The sequence below is a fragment of the Morone saxatilis genome, unplaced genomic scaffold (assembly GCF_004916995.1).
Source record: "Morone saxatilis isolate NCDOM2014 unplaced genomic scaffold, NCSU_SB_2.0 Contig1, whole genome shotgun sequence".
Classification (NCBI taxonomy): Eukaryota; Metazoa; Chordata; class Actinopteri; family Moronidae; genus Morone; species Morone saxatilis.
Genome location: NW_023339651.1, coordinates 1,317,600 through 1,338,521, shown reverse-complemented (window position 1 = coordinate 1,338,521; position 20,922 = coordinate 1,317,600). Strand labels below are relative to the sequence as shown.

At 43.6% G+C, this 20,922-nt stretch overlaps 2 protein-coding genes across 2 annotated transcripts in view; both read left to right on the top strand.

The window, feature by feature from the left end:
* The window catches only part of LOC118333331 (E3 ubiquitin-protein ligase TRIM69-like), a 1,802-nt gene extending 446 nt beyond the window's left edge, over positions 1–1,356 (top strand). The window contains exon 2 of the mRNA XM_035668924.1: positions 155–1,356. Coding sequence (XP_035524817.1) covers positions 155–665 — 511 coding nt within the window. The 3' untranslated portion in view covers positions 666–1,356. The remainder of the gene's footprint in view (positions 1–154) is intronic.
* Positions 1,357–2,214: 858 nt separating this feature from the next.
* Positions 2,215–20,922, top strand: part of waplb (WAPL cohesin release factor b) — a 25,144-nt gene continuing 6,436 nt past the window's right edge. Inside the window, 14 exon segments of the mRNA XM_035666805.1 lie at positions 2,215–2,487; positions 3,135–3,637; positions 7,152–7,890; positions 8,845–9,242; positions 9,578–9,702; positions 15,169–15,195; positions 15,197–15,274; positions 15,453–15,623; positions 15,928–16,064; positions 16,182–16,293; positions 16,794–17,066; positions 17,524–17,635; positions 17,746–17,843; positions 18,881–18,957. Coding sequence (XP_035522698.1) covers positions 3,157–3,637; positions 7,152–7,890; positions 8,845–9,242; positions 9,578–9,702; positions 15,169–15,195; positions 15,197–15,274; positions 15,453–15,623; positions 15,928–16,064; positions 16,182–16,293; positions 16,794–17,066; positions 17,524–17,635; positions 17,746–17,843; positions 18,881–18,957 — 2,828 coding nt within the window. The 5' untranslated portion in view covers positions 2,215–2,487; positions 3,135–3,156.

The following is a 20,922-nucleotide window of genomic DNA, read 5'->3' as shown; positions in this document are numbered from 1 at the left end:
ATGTTCCCTGAGTTATAATTCTTAAACCAGGACAGAAATCCAGTATCAAACCTTCTTCTGGGTTTTTCTGGAAGCTGCTGTCTCTTTCGCGTGTCTGACACTGGTCAGGATCTTCAGCAGAATGAGGCTCTGATTGGCAGTGTTTGGATCCCAGAATCACCAGGACTGTAGGAGACCATGTCCTTCAGCTTGTTCGCAGTGTTGAAGGTCAGGTTGCCCAAATGGATTATGGCTCCGTCTATCCAGAGGCTCCTGAGAGAGCTGTGGGTCCTCCAGCAGTGGGGCCGCTCCTGGAACTCTTTGCCTGGGATGTTGAGGTTGGAGACAACAAAGACTGGGAACTGGGAGTGTTAACAGAGTCTGTTGGTAGGCAGGGATTCGTGGGGTCTACAGTATGGAGTGTAGACTTCAGCAGTGTTGGATACAGAGCGTTCTCCCCAACAAACAAATACACCAATGTGGCAGTCAGAGAGAAGCTCCAGAGGATAAGAGTTCATCTGGACTGGGATAAAGGAAAGCTGAGATTTTCTGATCCTGACACTAATACACACATACACACCTTCACACACACTTTCACTGAGAAATTGTGCCCATTCCTTTGCACCAGGAATGCCCTCCCTCTGAAAATACTGCCTGTAAAGGTCTGTGTAACAGTGGAGGGTTAGAAATCAGTTAGACATCAAGATGAAAATGATTGTTAGATATCATGCAACTTTTATTTCTAATGTTTTTCAGCTTCTAAGATCACAGTTATGCATCAAGTATGTGAGGATATATACGGTTAATAACAGGAAATTGTGTGTTTCTATTCTGCAGTATACAAAGTCTCTGCATATTCATCGAACACAGACTAAAGTTTTGTTCTGGAGTCATTGGTATATCAAAAATGCCCCATAATGCTTTGTGCCTTGTTGTTTTCTTAGAAACTGGTCAGGGGACATTTTCTACATGTACAATGCACTGAGGGAGTAGCAGCCGCCCACACTGAACTACCATCATTAATGGCCAAAAACACCTCTTAGTATAATGCAACAGTTCAACAGCACCACAAACTAACAGCTTCCAAAAATATTTTTGAAACATTTTATTTTTTGTATGATTTATTCGCTGCTTATGAAATGATTTCTAGTTTGGGTAAAATTGTTGTTATTTAATGTCTTCTTTAGTGCTTCAATTTTATGTACCATATGTATTTAATCAGTTATTGGCAGTTGATTTGCCTCCGGTGTTTGTGATTTGATTTTTACTGTTTTTATTGTTAGTGGTTGTAGCCTGTGGCTCCAGTATAATAATGTTGTTGTTGCACATTGTAAGACTAATGCCAGATGAAGTTCAGATTGTTTTTATTTCAATAAACTTTCCTCAGTAACTTGAAACATTTTTTTCATGAACTTTGTTGGTTGTTTAATTGATTATTTAGTTTCCATTTTTCTCTCCAGGAGTTGCAGCATTATGTATGACATATTCACTGGTAGTCAGATGAAATGTACCTTTTTACGAGTTTAATGGTTGCACCTGAACGCGGCATTTGTAATGATAAGATTGATGAAGCCACTAGTGTGAAGGTAGAAATAATACATATGAGCAATTCCGGTTGTAATTTTAAAACGGAAGCAAGGCCAAAACCACCCCGCCAAAACCCTAACTAAATAATTTATTGACGTGAAATTGAATTATACGTAGATGAAAGGGTCTGTATTAAATCCACAATTTGCGAAAGTCTAATCCAAGTAATTCTACCTAAATTGTCGTTTATTTTACATATACACAATATATATTATCTTACTGGTCTTTTATACAAAAGCTTTTTTCTCTCTTCTTTTTTTATTTGCATACCTTATATTTTGTAACATACTGCCTTCCCCTTCTATCCTGCTGTGCCTATGTGCCATTGCAACGTTAAATTCCTTCTTAGATGCAAATGCAAATGACAAATCAGTACATACTCCTCAGGACCTTACCTCCCTTTATTACTTTATGTCCTATCTTTATACTGTATATATTTGTATATTTCTTACACTTTTTTTTTTAACTGCTGTTGGAGTTGGCTTTTAATCTCATTGTACATGTGTATAGTGACAATAAAGGCCATTCTATCTAAAAAAGTCGAAGTCTGTTCAGTATGGGCCGCTTATGCTTTTATTTTGAAGGACGGTTTCCGTCACATCCTTCTTCTCCGGTTAGCTTGACGCAGCGGGAGATTCCAATGAAGGTGTTCGTCGCAGCCCGGAGAAACAATCGAGTCCGATTTAGATTGAAAAAGGACCGATTCCGGTCGATGTGCTGATAAAGTGCCCCTGTCCTCCACCGTCCGGCTCTGCGGTCCTCTCCGTCGCAGTTCGATCCCGCTGATTCGCCGTTAAGGGCGTCTGTTCGGCCTTGTTTATACTGTGCAGCTCGCAGCAGGCCCACCGGGTCCTGCTCGACTCCCGCGGCCGCCTCGGGTCCGCAGTGTGTTCTGTTCGGTTCGGCCCTTCAGCTCACCAAGTAAGTGCATCCGCGGGCAGCAGCCGGTGCTCGGTTACCGGCTGTGAAACGGCCCCGTGCTCGGTTTTTAATCCCGGTTGTGACGCGATGTCATTTCGTAGTTATTGTTAGCGGTTAGCTTCAGCTGCTAATGCTAACGGCTACAACTCGAGCTAACGGTGATGGTAACTTAAAGGCGGCGGGGGGGGGGGGGGGTTATATATTTATATATTTATATATTTATCTCCCCTCTAATGCATCTGATGTAACGGCTCTGTGTGGCTCTGCTCACCCGGCGGGGGGGTTGTTGTGGGGGGGTTTCCGTCCGATCAGTGCTGAGGAGCTGAGCGCCATTAGCACGCTAACGGTAGCCTTGTTTTGTCAGCTGGTTGAAAGTGTTCAAGCTGTTAATTCACGTTATTAGACCAAAATTCACGTTATTAGCTCCGATTCGTCTGTATTAACCTGAGTCTGAATGCTTTAGGGTTCAAACTGTGGTAAAAAAATGAACCGATTTTATTGAATAATGCTTGTTAATCAGAATATTAAAGGCCTCTGATGTGGACTGAAAATAAAACCTGTAAATGTGACAGCAGCTAACTGAGCTGAGGACTGCCTGTACAGTTAAATAAACCTGACAGATGTTCTTATTGACTCTTTCCTCTCAGAGAATATGACCCAGATGCAACAATGACATCCAGATTCGGTAAAACCTACAGCCGCAAGGGAGGAGAGGGCACGTCCAAGTTCGACGAGGTTCTGTCCACCAAGAGAGGCACCCTCAGCACCAAATGGGGCGACACCACCTACAAGGCCAAGGTGGGCTCCAAGCGCGCCGGCGCTCCCAAGAGCGACTCCGTCCTGGGGGTTTACAAGAGGCCCCGTCCGTCCGGAGACGGCCTGGAGGATCCGTTTGGATTCGACAGCGACGAGGAGTCCAAGCCCGTGTCGTCTCGCAGCGGCAACAAGTCGTCGCCCGCCAAGCCGGCCTCGGCGGAGCCCCCCCGAGCGGAGAGGCCGGGCGTCTCTTTGGATGCGGGGAGCAGGTCCAGCCTCCAGGGAGGATCCCACGCTTTGGCGTCCGCTAGAGGGGCGTCGTGGCCGGCCAACGACCCGCCCAGAGTGCTGGAGGACACGGCTCGGTTCTTCAACAGCAGCAGTGCCGGCTTAGGTAACACACAGTCTGACTGGTTCTGGACTAATCCGTTTTATTTCAGAAGTTCTCTCAGCAGGTCGAGACCGAACTCCTTCAACATTCACAGACCCGACAGATCCACTAGATGACGTATTGATTAGTGTAACTGATCTATAAAGTGAGTGATAGATCCCCGTGAGACGATCGGATATAAAAACCCTCAGATCTTCACTTTAGAGTTATACAGACAGAACAGCCGTTACGATGGTTTACTACAGAAACTGCAGACTTCCTTTGGACATAAAACAGTTTATTTATTTATGATGTGATTAATTGCTGCCACACTGAGCGGTTGTCGAAGGGGCTGAAAACCAGGCGTTTTTTTTGTTTGTTTTTGATGTAACGGCGACAATAAAACGTCTCATTGGAGCTGTTGAGTAAACAGAAGCCGACTCGGAGTGGCTTCAGTCGGGTGTGAAAACATTTAGCCTCTCTGAACTCTCGTATCCATCAAAATGGAAACGCTTCTGTCCAGGATGAGCGTCACCTGTTCGTTCAGCGGGGACTGAGCAGACGCACAGATACGACGGCAGTCTGTTGGCGTCCTCAGATGATAAAGGATTTAGATACAGGTCCAGTTTTAGATGAAAAGATTTCACTTTTGACCGAACGGCGTCGCAGAAATCAGGTTGATTGTTTTCCTCTCACAGCCGGCCGTCGTCGGTGTGTCGCCGCTCTTCAGCTCGGCTTTCCCTGACCGCTGCTGGCCACCTGCCAGAGACGCGAGCCACTCCAGCTGACTGAACAACGAGCTGTGCCTCAGTGAGCGCTGCGGCTCCACAGCGTTAGAAACACTGAGCCGACACCGAAGTTCAGCTGAAACGCTGCCATCAACAGTGTTATCTGCTCACGAAGGCCGGCGATGTTGACTCAGTAAATATGAGAAAATCCTCGAGCAAATACCTCTTTAGATATAGTGTGGCGATATGACAGAGCATCAGACAGTTTATTATATATAGATGTTATATTCTAAAGGTGTGGAAAGTGACAGCAGCATATAAACTCTGTCAGGCTTTTAGTAAATCCACATAAAAGAGAATTTAGATTCCTTTTTTTGAGCAATAAGTTTATTTATAAGTCACTGTAGACTTTCTGCATTAAAGGCTGATGCTGTGCTCCTCGTACGCCGGCCCTCATTGTCGCAGCTGTTTCCTGATACGCAGTGTTGTGATTGAGAGAGAAACAGAATAAAGCGAAACCAGCCGTGTTAGTTAATGATACGCCGACATGCTTCAGCGGAGCCGCGCTCAGTGAAAACAGCAGTTTTCCCTCGATTTCAGTGACATTTCTCAGGTGGACAGAGGCTCGTTTGTCCTGCGGCTGCTTTTAAAAGTGCTTTTTAATTCCCGATGGGTCTGAAGAGAGACTAACAGTCACAGCCTGGCACACACGGCTGAGAAACCCTCATTAAATGGTCCCCTACTGTATTAAGATCAGTGATGTGATGGAGAGAAATTCAGCTATAAAGCAAACTGTAGTTTCATTCAGGTCCAGGTTTTTTTGTAGTGGGCATTTGACATTATTTGTTATTTAAATGATGAAACAAACTATAACTGAAGCATCGTAAAGCTGACACACTCACACACACTCACATATACGAGCTGGGACACACCCTGACATCAGGTCTCATCTTGTTCTGTCATCTTTACAGGTTTCCTAAAGTGTCACCCCTCCACACCAGGGGGAAGAATTGGGTTTATGTATTGAGTTATTTGAATATATAAGGTTGGATTTTCTAAAAGCTTTCAATCACTTATTGTCTGAGCTTTTTCTCTCAATATCTGGAGCAGCTGGTTTCCAGACGGACGGTCCTCGATGTGTGTGAGCGTCACCCAGGCCAGCACCTGCTCTGCCATCTGAACGGTCTGAAGAAGAACTGAAAGTCTCTCGCTCACTGCACGTTTTGCAATAGTGTCAACATCGCACATTATTTAAAAAAACAAAAGAACAAGCCCAGGCCGTTTGGTTTCTCAAAAACAATAAGAGCTTATCTGAACTTCTGCAATCAGGGTGTGATGTCTGCATGTGCAAACAGAATGAATGAGGCTCTTCCCTTTGCAGCCTCTTTCCTGCGGAGGTTAGTTGTTGTTGTGGGTTCACAGAGGAGTCACATAGACTTTCATTTGGAAGGTGTACATTTTGTCGTTTGCTCATGTCTGCGAGGGTCCAGTATGGAGGATTATCAGTCCTCGTCTAACTCATCACAACCCCCCCACACTACAGCTAGTGTGTCCTGGAGTAAGACCTGAAAACCTCCTCCACTTGTCGCCACGTTAGACTTCCTAAAATCCGAACAGAGCTGATTTTGTGAAAGATCAAGAGGATCCACAAACCTGAGACACCTTTGACCTTTTGGTGCCATCCAGACCAAAAAGACTTGCAGGTCTTGTCACATCCAAGTTAATTGTTCTTGAGTAATAAGTAACTTTATGCATTTATCTATAAGAAGCAGGTGGCACAAACATGCCCTCGATCATGGTGGCAACAAGTGGCGACGTGGTCGACTTTCTATTTTACGCTCCGGAGCCTTCCAGAGCCACTGCGGTTTTACAGAGCAGATACAGATATTCTTTGATGTTGCACTGTGAAGCAATTTCCTGTCTTTTTCTCAGAGTAACGAGTCCGGTATTGTCACCCGTTTGTTATCTGTGAAGGCAGAAACGACCACGCTAATAACCAGAGTGTGCGTACTGTGCTGGCAAAATGGGTCCAGACCCTTTTCTGATTGTTGTTGAAGAAAATGAGCGTTTGACGTGAAGCTCGGTAGCAGCTCCAGCTGTGTTTGTGTGTGACCTGTTTTCAGTGTGTAAACTTTTTGAAATGGTGCAATCATTTTGTGCACCACAGTGTTTCATTGTTGTACCAGAGTGGATTCTGGAGGTTGCACCGTTTAGTGGTGTGAAAACTTTATATGTTGGGAAACAGATGTTTGCAGCCTTGGAGGAAAAGTCTCCGTAAACCACCGCTCATTGTTGACATCGGTGCTGAAACATTCTCCGGTTCCAGCTTCTTACATGTGACTGTTGACTAGAGATGTTCCGATACTCTTTCCTGAAAACTTTGTGTATTGACCGATACGACGCGTCAGGGTCTGCTGGGAAGTATCCGGGTTCTGTTTTGGGTCTGGTACATTACGGGTCCAGATTGGTGCTCAGACATACTCGCTGATTCCCGATCCCATATCGGAGGCCCTTCCGATACTAGTATCCGAACAACTTTTATATCATTATCAAAAAATAATCAAAATTAGTTTAAAAATATGATTTTTTTTTTTTGTCTCTTTTGAATTTATATGAACTTTTATTGTTGTATTTTATTGTACTTTTAGTGGTTTGTTAGTTTGGTTGGGTTTTTTTTTCTTTCCCCGATAAATGAGACATTTGCTTTGACTATCAGGTTAAAATATCTTTCTGACCTAATTACATTTCATTCTGATTGTTATACCAACAGCTGATGTTTGTATTTGATTCCCATCCTTCCTCTTCCACAGGGAAGTCCCAGCAGAGTTCCTTGTTGCCGGACAACCAGCACAGCTACTCGTGGTACCAAAACGCTTCTGAAAGCGACAAGAAGCCCCTGGCGCAGACCACCACCCTAAAGACAGGGTCCAAGGCAGAGTCCACCTACGACTCCTGGGATGACATCATGGGTCTCCGTCCACCCTCGCCCAGCCAGGAGCCTCGCAACCCCGCCCCCACGCTCTCTTGGGCTACGGCGGGCGTCACCGCGGGCAGCTGTGACGTGGGGCAGACCCGGCGTGAGAAGGCCCCCTCTCCTCCACGGCTCCAGAGCCCAAGCGAGAGCGAGGACTTTGGGGGTGACTTGGACTTCCTTGTGGAGACGTCAGACTACTCCCAGACATCCTCCTCCTCTTCGCTCGTAAGAAACACTAACTGTCGGACGTACAGGAGGCCGACCAAACAAGGCTCTGGCAAAGCCTCGGACTCCAGCGGCTGTGCGAGCGCTGCTTTTGACACAGATCTTCCCAAAACCTCGTCTGATGGCAGTAATAAGACGAGTGGAGGGGGACGAGGCAGGACGAGGGACTACACAGTGCTGCACCCCTCTTCCATATCGATGTGTAACGTCACCATCCAGGGCAGAGGAGTGGAAGAGTTTAGTAGTGATGCAGCACCATCTAGTGGTAGCAGTAGTGCCGGCTCTGGCACTACGACAGAGCTCGGAGACGCGGGATGGCAGCGGAAGAAGGCGGAACAACAAAACACAAGGTAGAACTTCTTCTTCTTCTTGTTGAACTGAAGATGGACTAAATAGAGCAGGCAGTGAGATGTTTCCAACCGTTTCAGGCTGAGATAAATTATTTCTTTCTCTTAATCTGTTCCAACATCAGCTGAATATTTTAAAACATCTCATAGCTTCGATAAACTGCTGGAACAAACTGAGCATATACAGGTGTGTGTTAGTTTCAGACGTTGTGGTGTGAGAGGATTTGAACAACCTTTAAGCTACTCAAGGGGAAATAAATGGTGTTAATCTATCACGGTGTCGTAGATTAAACCAGATTCAGTTCCTCTCTGGGTAAAGCAGTGATGGAAGAAGACTCAGCGTTCCTTGCTGTCTGATTTCAGAACTTCTCTCCAAATATTGTCTGAATGGTTTCACTGAAATAAGAAAAGCAAATTGCTTGAACAGACTTGGTATGAAGGTATGTGTCTGCTCACTCAGGGACATTTACTGTTACTGAACCTTCTGGAGCTTTTCATTTCACATCTTTTACATATTTTCATCTTTCAGTGCGAGGTTCTGGGTTCAACTAGTATTTTAATTTGGTCTTGTTTTGCCAAGGACAGTAAACGCTCAGTGGTTTTATTACTGATAGTTTTTCTCCCTTACTGCCGCAGGATGTCTTGTGAATTTTGAAATGCTGCAAGAAACAACATTTTAATTAATTTGACTTTTATTACACGAATGGAAATTAACAGATTAGTTTCCTCAACAGTGAAGAGTCTCGTGGAAGTATTAATTAAATGTTGGACACATTTTACTGAGGCCTGAAGTTAGAAACTAAGAAATGAACTGGACAGGTGTAAAGACTCACTGCATCACATTAAAAACTAATTAATATTTTGGTTTCGTTTTGAAATTCAAAAACAAAGCTCCTCTTTTTTCAAGTCTGTAGGATGTAAACTGTTTCCTTCGATGTGTGCGTGTCCTCGCCTCAGGTTCAGGCCGACCCAGACCAAGTCAAAGAAGGACAGCAAGCTGGACCTGTTTGGTTTCGAAGACGCGGACGCCCGTCAGGAGGACGACAGCGCGACAGACAACGCAGACGGCGGATCCAGTTACAAAATCAAATACTTTGGATTTGATGACATGAGCGACAGCGACGGCGCCGAGGATGACGGCGATTACGGCTCTTCAGAGAGGCGGAGGGCCAAGAAGGCTGCCGTCGCCATGGGAACCCCGGTGGTTACAGTGGAGGAAATCCCAGAAGATGAGCCGGAAGATGAGATAGAAGATGAGCCGCCAGATCCCTTCGAAAGGCTGGAGATTGAAGAAAGACCGGCACCGAAGGAGAACAAGATATACTCTGCGAGGCAGGAGAGCCGGATACGAACAGGTCAGAAACACAAACACACTCTCTCTTTCCCTTTCTGTGGTAAATCTCTCTGCATTGCTGGATAATGAACAGTCTTAGACGTAACTAGTATAAACAGGCTGCATTTCTGATTGAAGACTAAAGGTCATGTGCTTTGTGTAATGCTGATATGTAAACACAGAGCGCCCACATCACCACAAACATACTGTTTTTACCCCCAACACAGAGACACTGTGAACCCATCCTCCCACACAGAGCACTAACAAACCATGTTTCCTTCTCCGTCTCGTCACACCAACAATCCCAGTGAAATAAAGATTTCTATTCATCCCGACTGACTATGTTTTTGTCCGCAGAAGTCCTGGACTTCTCCGAGGACGGACTCAGAGTGGTGGCCGGGGCTACCAGGAGGCAAACTCAGAGCAAAGCTACCGAGAAGAACCCAGACTCCTTCCGGAGGATCTTCAGCGCACACAAGAAGGTCAGACACAACACCACGTTCACACAGCCAGGTCGCACACAGGTGCACACTGCATGGGTGGCTGATATTTCATGTTACAGCGCTTCAAACTGCCACTTGTTAGAATCCCTGGATCCGCTGTGAATATATGAGACCGGATATTAAAAGATCATTATTCTGCTGAAGACTGCCATATTTTATATAACATATGCATAATGTAAAGGGTATGGCTGATATATCCTTTGTGATATAAATCCCATGAAAAGAGCCAAATGAACAATCAATTAATCCAACATTTATTGTCTGAAGCGTCGTCTTCTTCCTCCGTGCCATCGAGCTCCATTGTTGCTCTGGGTGACGTGTTCCTTCATTACAATGTACACGCGCTGTATTTTTACTCAGTCCTGACTCAAAAACCGTCTTTCCTCCCCAAATACTCACTCAAACACTGAATGTGGATTCATCTGCAATGAGAAATAGTCCCCATCAGTGTACAGTTTCTTCATGTTTCTTCATGTTTGGGGAATCAGAAAGTATTGACGGACGGCCTAAAACGTTGTTGTGCTGTGTGTCAAGGGTTTAGTTGACAATAAGGGAAATAAAGAATAACTTCAGACAGATCTTTTTAGAAATGTTTCATGCAATAGCAACCTGAGATGTTATTGCTCATTATATTGACAGATTTAAACACACTTAACAAGTCGGTATTTACAAAGTTAAAACGTGCTAATCTCAATGTTCAATTCAATTGGATCAAACTTGAAAGCTGGTGTCTCAGAGCAGAGTCAGGTGTAACATGATGATGATATAAAGGAATTCAGTACAATGTATTTTTCACAAATGGTGTGACGATAAAGCCTAAAATAAAACGGTAATAGATGGAAATTTACAGTCGATTTTCAAACATAACCTTTACCAAATGCTACAGCTTCAGTTTATAAAATAATTGGGAACGATGTTTTAGTATATCTGTGTCATTCTGTGTATATAAAGCACTCCGATCAAATGTTTTAATCCCCAGCTGTAAAACCTCCCCTCGTTACATTTCAAAAAGAGATCAGCGCGTACCTGTGGGGACCGGACCGTCCGCCTACACCCAGTGTGACTCAGCAGCGAGTGTGAGTGCGTGTGGGCAGAGCAGAGGAGTCGGCTCTGGTTTATTCATGGCTGGGTGAGAGGAGGGATTGAGTCGTCTTTTGAACATCTCTGAACTGCTTCTCTTTTATTTATCGGCGTGCTAATGGCCTGTCGCTGCCCGGCTCTCGGCCTGCGCTGACTGGATATCAGACTATGTTGATTTCATAAGAGCCCGGAGCCTTTTTATAGTAGAGACAAATCAATGTCATCAATCCAGACCAGCAGAAACTTAAGTAACTCATATTTAGTGCATACGGATTGTCAGCGTTTCCTACTTGAAGCTATATTTAACTCGTGCTGCAACTAAAGCATTACATCAGGTGGAAAAGTTGGATTGAACTAATGATTTGATTTTACTCTATGCTGTAATAATGCTGTTAATGAGATCTCAGTGCAGTTTCAGTAGTTTGCTGTGTTTGTTTTAAACTCTGCAAGGCCTCTCTTCATCACAGCTGCTGGTTAAATGTGTGTTGTTGTTTTGTTTTTAAGTTTGCTGCATTTATTAACTTTTTGGGGAATGATTGTAGCTGAGAGACTAATTCCTTAATTTAAATTAGTTTCACTGATGGGAATTAGCTGGAACATAGTAATGTAGACACAAGTCAGTGCCTCTGGTGTGTAAACTGCAGTTTGCATATTATTTATATTTTTCTTCTCCACTATTATTGCACAGGAAAAAATCATTTTGCAATTAAATAATCTTCGGTTTAGAGGGTTTTCATAGAATCAAAGAACAAAAGTTTAGCACTGCGCTAGTAACCAAAAAATACTAAAACCAACATTGTATCTGTGACTGACCTGACCTGTATAGTTAGAAGTTAGAAGTTGAGACTTCGTTGTTGCATAAATGTTGAGGAGATTCCAGCTGGAGTTGCGGGAGCAGGAGAAGCAGACCCGGTACAAGAAAATATTTGTCATAGTCAAGTCAAATTTTATTTATATATCCCAAAGTCGCAATTTGCCTCATGGGGCTTTAAAATATGTACAGCATTCAATGCCCCTCTGCCCTTAGACCCTCAAATTATGTAAGGTAAAACAAAAATAAACTGTGTAAAAACCTCAGTAGGAGCCACAGAGCAGGGATCTCTTCCCCAGGACGAGTAGACATACAATAGAGCAAACCAACAAAATCACAATATATACACATTCTGATGACAGAAATACAGATATGTGTGGATTGTGAAACATAGACTAAGTGGTTTAAAACACAGGTGGTTTGTATGGATCCAGGACGACGTTGGGCAACTTCAGGTGTCGCCAAATAGGCTGAATCACATGACCTCCTCTCAACCAATTACTTTTGGCTTCAAGAGGAAACAATATAAAGCCTTTTATAATCACATTAACAAGAAATCTGTCTGGAAATCATGGATATAACATATCAGGACAGTTTGTTGCTTGTTCTCACTGCCAGTTAACTGTTTCATTGGTTTAAAGGCACCTACTTCAGTAGCTCTGGAAAAAAAAAGGCATTTTTAAAACTTCACTAACCTCTAAAACAGAAACATTTGAACAGTTTACACAACTTTTACTCTGAAGTAGCGCCCCCGTAAGCTAACTTCAGGCTCCGTGTCTTCGTCAGAAGCGTTGGTAGAGCAGAGATAACTTTGTTGTGAAGTTCTCTCTCAGCACCTGCAGGGAACTTTTCAAGAGCTGAATGTAAAGTTAATTTCCTCTGCATCTGCCCATCGCACACCAGCTATTATAGTATTAGCAGACACATCGCCCATAGGCGCATAATAACGTACTTAATGTGCTCTCTCATTCTCTCTTGTTCTCCAGTTTCATGCCCTGACTCTCACCATAACTTTCCTCCCTCTCACTTTAATAATGTGCTCTCCTTTCTGTCTCCATCACTTCCTCTTGACCACTTCGGCTTTACTTTCCACCTCCCCGAGTAACGCTCTCTACCTCACCCCCTCCCTTCTTGTTCTAATATACTTTCTTTTTCTCTCTCACTCCGTCTTCAGTTAACATAATTGTGAGTGAGGGCCAAGCTGAGCTCATTATAAAAACAATAGCCCTTGGAAGTGACCGGCCTACGGAGGAGTTATCAAAACTGTGCCTCAATTACAGTAAACTGTGTCGGAGCTCTGTGAGGTTATTCCGCGGAGGACACTGGGAGATATTAGATGTTGCCATAATGACAGCGCCTAGACAGACTCATCCATATTTAGGAGATAGTGTTTGGGTTTATTTGGGGAAAGTTTTTTTTTATGGGACGAGCAGTTATTACTTCCATAACAATGACCCTCTCCAAAGCTCCAGTGTGGCTCTTTTCACTGACGTACCATTAATGTGTGTTTGTCGTCCCACAAGGAAAGAGAGGAAAATATTACTTTCTCTTCGTTATTCATCTGTCCATCATGTTTGTAGATCAGATTTAAAATTTTTCAATACTGGTGCCCATATGCCAAGAAATACGGCGCCAAGAAATTTTATTTTATTGTGTCAAAAGTTTTTTGACACAATAAAATAAAGACATATTTTCTTTGGACTGAAGAAAAGATGTTGAATATTGTCTACAACACAAGCAGTCACACCTCAAAAATACAAAAAGTGTCCAAAGAATAAAAATACAAATCTGACTCATCATTCACTACTAGATTTTGGCATTTTGATCAAGGTGATGTAACAACTGTCATAGTATCCTGTATAACTTTTAGGGCACAATGTTTCCACTCCAGAGGTTTTCCTCTCTTGGTTGCATGATGTTTGTAACACAGGCTTTCTCTCCAAGAGCCGCAGGACACCTTATAGAAATGTTTCCTCGGGCTCATTAGTGCTCCTCCAGACTGACTTTGATGTGTTTAATCGATAGAGTTCTCAGAACAGCGTTTTTAGCCATATAAAGTATAGAAAGATTCAATTATATGATCATCATATAATTGCTTGGTCCAAAAGCAGTTAATAAATAATTGGATTGAGCAAAATCAATAACTTAATGGGGGAAACTGCCCGTTCCCAAGCTTGTCGTCCAATGAGGAGGCAGTTTGATGTTGACGCACACCCACAATGCCAAAACAATCCATCTTATGTTTTTTTTTCTGGGGGGGCAGAACCACCCAGCAAGGATCGCCCATGCACCACCATTACCCCTGCCACTCTCACTATCTCCGCCATGCGCATAGGACTTAACCGGGGCCAGGTGCCCCCGGGGCGGTTGGAGAAGGTGAAAGGGTTGTCCGTCCTGTGTCATTCAGATTACTGCAGGAAGGCTTTAATCTCGGTGTGTTTCATGTTCCAGCTCTTCCCCAAATCTCTTTTGTCCCTCTGCTTATTAAACCCGTGGTCAGCCTCCTCCCCCACAACACACACACACGCGGGCGTCCTCAGTCTCCTGCTCTACAGCCCAATTCTCTTTCTCTTTCTCCTTGCCTGCCTTCCCTCCTTTGTTTTTCAATTATGAAATGCCCCGGCAACCACCAACCACCACAGTTTGCAAAAACAATCTAGAGACGGAGCAGAAGACCGAGGCCAAGGATTGAATAGGATGAAGTGGATGGTGGTGTGGGGAGTGTGTGTGTGTTGTGGTGTGTTTGTTGTGTTTGTGTGGTGTGTGTGTGTGTGTGTGTGTGTTGTGTGTGTGTGGTGTTCCTGCTGTTTAATCAGTGCTGGCGACTCTCAACCAGTTTAATGTGCATCCAAGTTATGTTCTTTTCGTTTTCTGCTTCACCTCTTTTCTTTCTCCTTTACTGTTTCTTTTCCCTCTCTGCACCCTCATGCCAACCATCGACAATAGTTTCAGGAGTTGGTTCCAATAGCGATGTTGGCACCTAAGAGCACCACATCTTGGACCCAAAACAGTGGGACGCGCTCCACCCAGACCTCCATCTGCCAGAACAGTAACTTGTAATAACTGTGAATAACAACTTCAAACCGGACTGAAATAAAAATAAAACCATTATCTGTTTAGTCTTTGCCAACCCAATCAACTAACGCTGGTTAGTTAAATGAGAAACACGCCGAACAAATGACTCGCAACTAATCTGTACATTAGCAAAAAGTTTGCTCATAATATTAATCTTGTTAAATCTCATAATATGTATAAACCTTTTAATAGAATACTTCAAAGTGAACCTATTGGTGTCACCCCCCCCCCCTCATTAGCAATAAGGGCCAAAACTGCAGACAGGTAAAAACAGAAAAGGCAATCTAGCAGGTGATTTCCTCAATGACACCGACCCACCACCCATCACGGGCCCTACCCAGTGTGGTGTTTTTTTCCTTTTTCATGGCCAGTTGAAAGATGTTTTTCTGCCGGCTCTTACTTGGAGACATTTGTCCCATCTCGCGCTTCCACTGTCAGTGAAGTTATATCTGGCTTCTGTTTGTGTGTTCACCTTTCAGTCTCCCACCCAAAAGCTTGTGTACAACGGCCAGACACTGGACAGTGGAGAATGAAGAGGAGCGCCCCTCCCTCCCCTTTTCTTCTCACGATCAGCAGACCGCTCCTGTAAAGTACACACACACACACACACAAGCACACACAGCACACCCACACACACAGCACACACACACACACACACACACACACACACACACACAGACACACCTTTACATATATGTATTTATATCATAAAATGAGATTTGTTTTTTCCTCATTTCACACCAACCCTCCTTCATCTCTGTAGGCACCAGTCTCTGCAGGAGGATCCAGTAAGGAGCCCACCGATGCTCAGAAGGACGACGGCGTTTTTAAGGCTCCTCCCCCTCCTCCAAAGGTCACCAAGTGTGTCACCCTCCCCACAGATCTCTACCAGGACACTGTCACTGCACTCAAATGCCGCAAGGAGCACAAGGAGGTACATGGAATTGTTTGACTTATCCTAAAACTGAAAATGTCTCTTTTCTGCTGCCATAAACACTTGGAGAGACATTTGTCTATCCTGTGATGTGTGAGGCACTTTACTGGTAGACCACGAGGTTTATTCAAATTCAGCCTTGAGTGCAGAGTTTGTAAAGTCTCGAACCTTAGTTACATGTCGCGCCCTCTCCCACATCCCTTGTCGCTCTCTACTGACTACAATCATATTAATAGGAAAATGTTTTCTAAACGGTATTTTTGGACATATTCCACCCATTCACCCCTGCCCCTGTGTTTTCCAGCTGTATACAGTCGTCCAGCATGTGAAGCACTTCAATGATGTGGTGGAGTTTGGAGAGAACCAGGAGTTTACTGATGACTTTGAGTATCTGGCCACCGGTCTGAAGAGTGGACAACCTCTCAACACACGCTGCCTTAGGTAAGATCCTGGATTTAGCTTACTTAAACTTCTACTCTAAAGTAGTTGAAAAGAATATCTTGATATTTAATTTATCATTTGCTGTTGTGTGTGTCTGTGTGTGTGTTGTGTCTTCAGTGTGATCAGCCTGGCTACGCGCTGTGCCATGCCCGGCTTCAGGATGCACCTCAGGGCCAGAGGGAAGGTGGCTCAGGTCTTCAAAACACTTAATGATGCCCCGCAACACCCGGTAAGGATCAGCCAGTACAGAGGATTTAAACGTACATTCACTCTCCCCCAGATGGGAACTATAGTAGGAGAACAACACGAACAGCAATATTAGATACATTTGCTCAAATCAAACATGACTGTTGTCATTTAGTCCTGCTTTATTGATTATTTTGTCACGGTCAACCCCACACGTCTTTGCTGTTGGTTTGAGGCTACTTTGCCTCAAGTTCGAGTTCACCAAAGTTGAAAATCCACGCAATAATTCTGAAATACATGACCAAGCCATTTATATTGGTGGTTTAACAAAGTAAATTGTTCTTAAAATAAAACCATTATCTCTAAGATATAATAATAATAATAATAATAATAATAATAATAATAATAATAATAATAATAATAATAAGAACTTTCTGAAATGATATTGAAGTGAAGTCGTTGGACAAATCTCAGAACTGAATTTGAGAAATGTGGATTTATTTAACTATATTGTAATGAATTTATTCTGTCTCATCTCTGCAGAACCTGGCCCTGTGCACGGCGTCTCTGATGTACATCCTCAGTAGAGACCGGTTAAACATGGATCTGGACCGGTCATGTCTGGACCTAATGATCCGGCTGCTGGAGCTGGACCTGGACCAAGACCAGGACCAGGACCAGGACCAGGGTGGCAAGGCCGTGACGGACTCCACCGGCGCTCAATTCAGCGCCAGGGAAATCGCCAAGATGAAGGAGAAGATCAGGAAGCTCTGTGACACCGTGCACAACAAGCACCTGGATCTACAGAACATAACGGTACTTTTTATTAAACACGAAGTCCGCTGTATCGTTTTCATTATGTACTCGGTGTTTCCTGCAGAACTGTCAGCGTTGAAAAGCCTTGAAACAACATTTAGACGATTACACCTCTCCACTGAAACCTCTGACTAATGATATTCTTTTAGCAGCTCTTCAGTCAGTATGACTCACAGCCACCTACGTGTGTCGAGATATTTCGAGCAGCTCCAGTGAAGCTGAAATCTTAGAAGGATCTAAAATGTTTACAGTAAAGATCAGGTTTTGATGTCTCTTACAATCAAGAGTCGCCATTTTACACCATACACTCTAAAATCCATCAGAGAATTTGTACAGCCACAGGAAACAGTCTGTACTGCCGCTGCAGTGCATTCTGGGTTGTTTTACAGTGTAAACCGATACATAAGACAGTTTAGGTTTTAAGCTGACTCATTTTGTCCCTTCTCTCTCCCTGTAGACGGGTCACTTAGCCATGGAGACGTTACTGTCTCTGACTTCAAAGCGAGCGGGAGACTGGTTCAAAGAGGAACTGCGGCTACTGGGAGGACTGGACCACATAGTAGATAAAGGTTAAATAAACTATAAAGAATTTAAATTGACTCAAAAATTATAGAAAGAAAATGATAGTCTGGTTTCTGATATTCTGATATTATTCTGTTTTTTATTTCTGTCTTCACAGTGAAGGAGTGTGTCAATAACTTAAACCAGGAGGATGATAAGGAGAAACTGGTGTCGTCTCTGTGGGGAGCTGAGAGGTGTTTACGGGTGCTGGAGAGTGTAAGTGCGACAGACTGTAGCCTGTTATATCTACTGTAATAGACTATTGTCAGGCTCAATTATTTATTTTCAAGTCTGTGTAAGTGGAAGAGTAAGATGTGATTGGAACCAGCAGGATGTAGCACTGCCTGAATTGAGTAAAACAGGTGCCAGGACCCTGATTCAGCACAACCCTACTTATTTTGATGTTTCTTAAATTCATTTTAACAAGGACATTTTCAGTCACCTATGTGTTTACAGTGTCTCTAACCCTTACCATTGCACTCTGCATGCCTAAACCTAACCAACCAAACCAAAAAAACCACAAACATTAGCCAATCAGAGGCAGAGTAGGGCGGGTCTCGCCAGAATACCGTTGGGGAATATAAAAATGAAAGGGACTGTTAATAACTACACATACAGATCCGTCTTACCTGATCAGAAAAAGTAAACTGTTTGTAAAAATTTTATGCATAGGCCGGTGTGTTTTTTTTAATACTATAACAGTTTTCCTAAAATTAGATTTAAAAAACAAAACTGCAACATATCGCGCTGCTTTAAGTTTGCAATATATAGAAGTCGTCAGACATTTTTGGAGTGTGAAATGAACCTTGTGAAAAACCTTGATATTGTTTTGGAATTGCACCCGATTTCCTTTGGGGACTGTTGAGGTCTGTTTGGTCTGTACCCAATTTTCAGAGCGAGAGAGAGAGAGAGGTTCACCTCAGATTTAGCTTTAGGTTGATAAATCACAGGTTTGTTTCAGGTCAGGTTCAATCTTTGGACCCTTAAGAACCAACAGCCACAAACAACAACAAACTCCTGTAACGTTTAACTCAAACCTTCTGCAGCCACATACAATCATTCTCCCACCAGTCTTCCTCCTCTTGTCACTTATTTCCCTAAATAAAATGTAGTAAACTTGATTTCTTGTCGACAATCTAAGCATTTAAAACGTACCTGATTAATTTTGTTCACCAGTAAATCTCCAAAAATGAAAAGTCAGACAGTTGCAGAAATTATAGGTGGAAAATAAGTAATTTTCTGTGTACATGCAGGTGACAGTCCACAACCCAGAGAACCAGAGCTACCTGATCGCCTACAAAGACTCATCACTCATCATCTCCTCTGCAAAGTGAGCAAACACACACAAACACACACAGTCTCAACCACTGACCCCAGAGGTGTCCCCAATGTCTGTCAACCTTTTGTCTGTCTGTCTGTCTGTCTGGAAGAGGGGAATCTCAAACTGCTCCAGTCTGACAGGATTCAGATTGATTTTATACAGGCCCATCTGAGTAACACAACATTGCCGGTTTGTCATTTTAATCAGATTTTCTTTTTTTCCCTTTCTCATCTTCTCCTTCATCTTGTAATTTCTTTTCACTGGAAAAGTTTAGTGCCCCATGATGTCCAAACTGTCGTTTTTAAGAAGAGTCTTCAGGACATACTGAATATTTGTCTTATTATGAAAATGTACAGATATAAAGCTGTATCGATTTCTGCCTTGAGAAACAGATTTACTCTGCTGTGGCAGTCTCACTCTATATGCCTGACGGTTATTATGCGTATCATTATCAGGGTTTTGTTGTTCAATTTCCCGGTCGTGACATGCTGTCAGTCAAAGCACTGACCTTCGCCCTCTGACCTCGGGCCCCACTGCTGGCAGAGAGAGAGACACAGAGAGAGCAAAGAGAGAGACAAGAGAAGACCGAGAGAGACACAGAGAGGAGAACACAGAAGAGACCGAAAACACAGAGAGAGAACAGAGAGAGACACAGAGAGAGACACAGAGAGAGACACGAAGAGAGGACACAGAGAGAGACACAGAGAGAAGACCCAGAGAGAGACAGACTCAACAGAGAAACGTAATTTAGTTAAGCAGCGTACGTCAGATATCCAGTATGAGTGGAACGACGCAGTGCTGTCTTACTTTACCTTCTCACTCCTCCTCCGTCAACCTCTCCGTGACCGGACCTTCGCTCCCGACTGAAGGTCTGCAGTGAGGGTGGGGTGAAGATGAGGATGAAGACTAAATGGGCCAACAAAGCGCTGCTGTTTCAGTGGGTGACACAGGCCTCAGTCTGAGCATTCAGCTGTCCTCTCTGATAACTCGATTAACCCCCAAAACCACAGAGAGAGAGAGAGAGGGAGAGAGAGAGAGTACTGGCCAACCTGAACTTCAACACACACCACACACACACTTTCTGAGGCACTGCATTCATTCACTCCAGGTCTTCTTTCTCTATCATTTACTGTTCTCGTTTTCCTCCTTTTGTTCTTATATTTTCCTTTACGTCATCACTCCTCTTTTTATCTGATTTTTCTCGTTGCCTTGCTCTCCTCCATTTTCTCCTCTTTGTTACATGCTGCCCTTATTGTTTCAACCCAAACTCACCCCTCTGCCTCTCTGAGTGTTTCAGCTGTCTGCAGGACTAATTCAATAACCCTCCACCAACCCTATTAGCCAACGCACGCAACCACACACACACACACACACCACACACCACACAACACACACACACACACACACACACACACACACACACAACACACTGAAGTCCTATTGCTTACCGACTATCTTCATCTGCGTCTGAGCTGGAATCAAACCATTTTCTCGACAGACCCAATAATATTTCCATTATTATATATTCTGCTTTATAGCAAGTTTTTCTTAGTCTTATTTTAGCTCTTGAACTTCAACATGTAGAATAGAAATAAATTAATATTGTTGCTTCACCTGCTCAGTTGCACACTTGGGTCCTATAAAAAGGAAACCATACCCTAAATTGCGAATATTTCTCTCTTGTGGTTTTCTTATGCACCCTTAACTTTCACTTTGTCACATCCTGTGTTACCGTCACCTTCTATAGGCCACATTTAATTTTAACTGTCACTTCTCTTTTCTCTTTCACTTTTCTCTTTTTTTTTTTCTTCATTTCTTTCCTTCCTCTCTCTCCGTCCTGGTGTTCAGACTCTGGTTTCTGCTCTCTGTTCAGTCACCGCCGTCATTAGATTTAAACTGGTTATTTACATCATGCGGCTGACCTGCTTCACCCCTTCTGCTGCTGCAGCCGGCGTGTGTGTGTGTGTGTGTCTC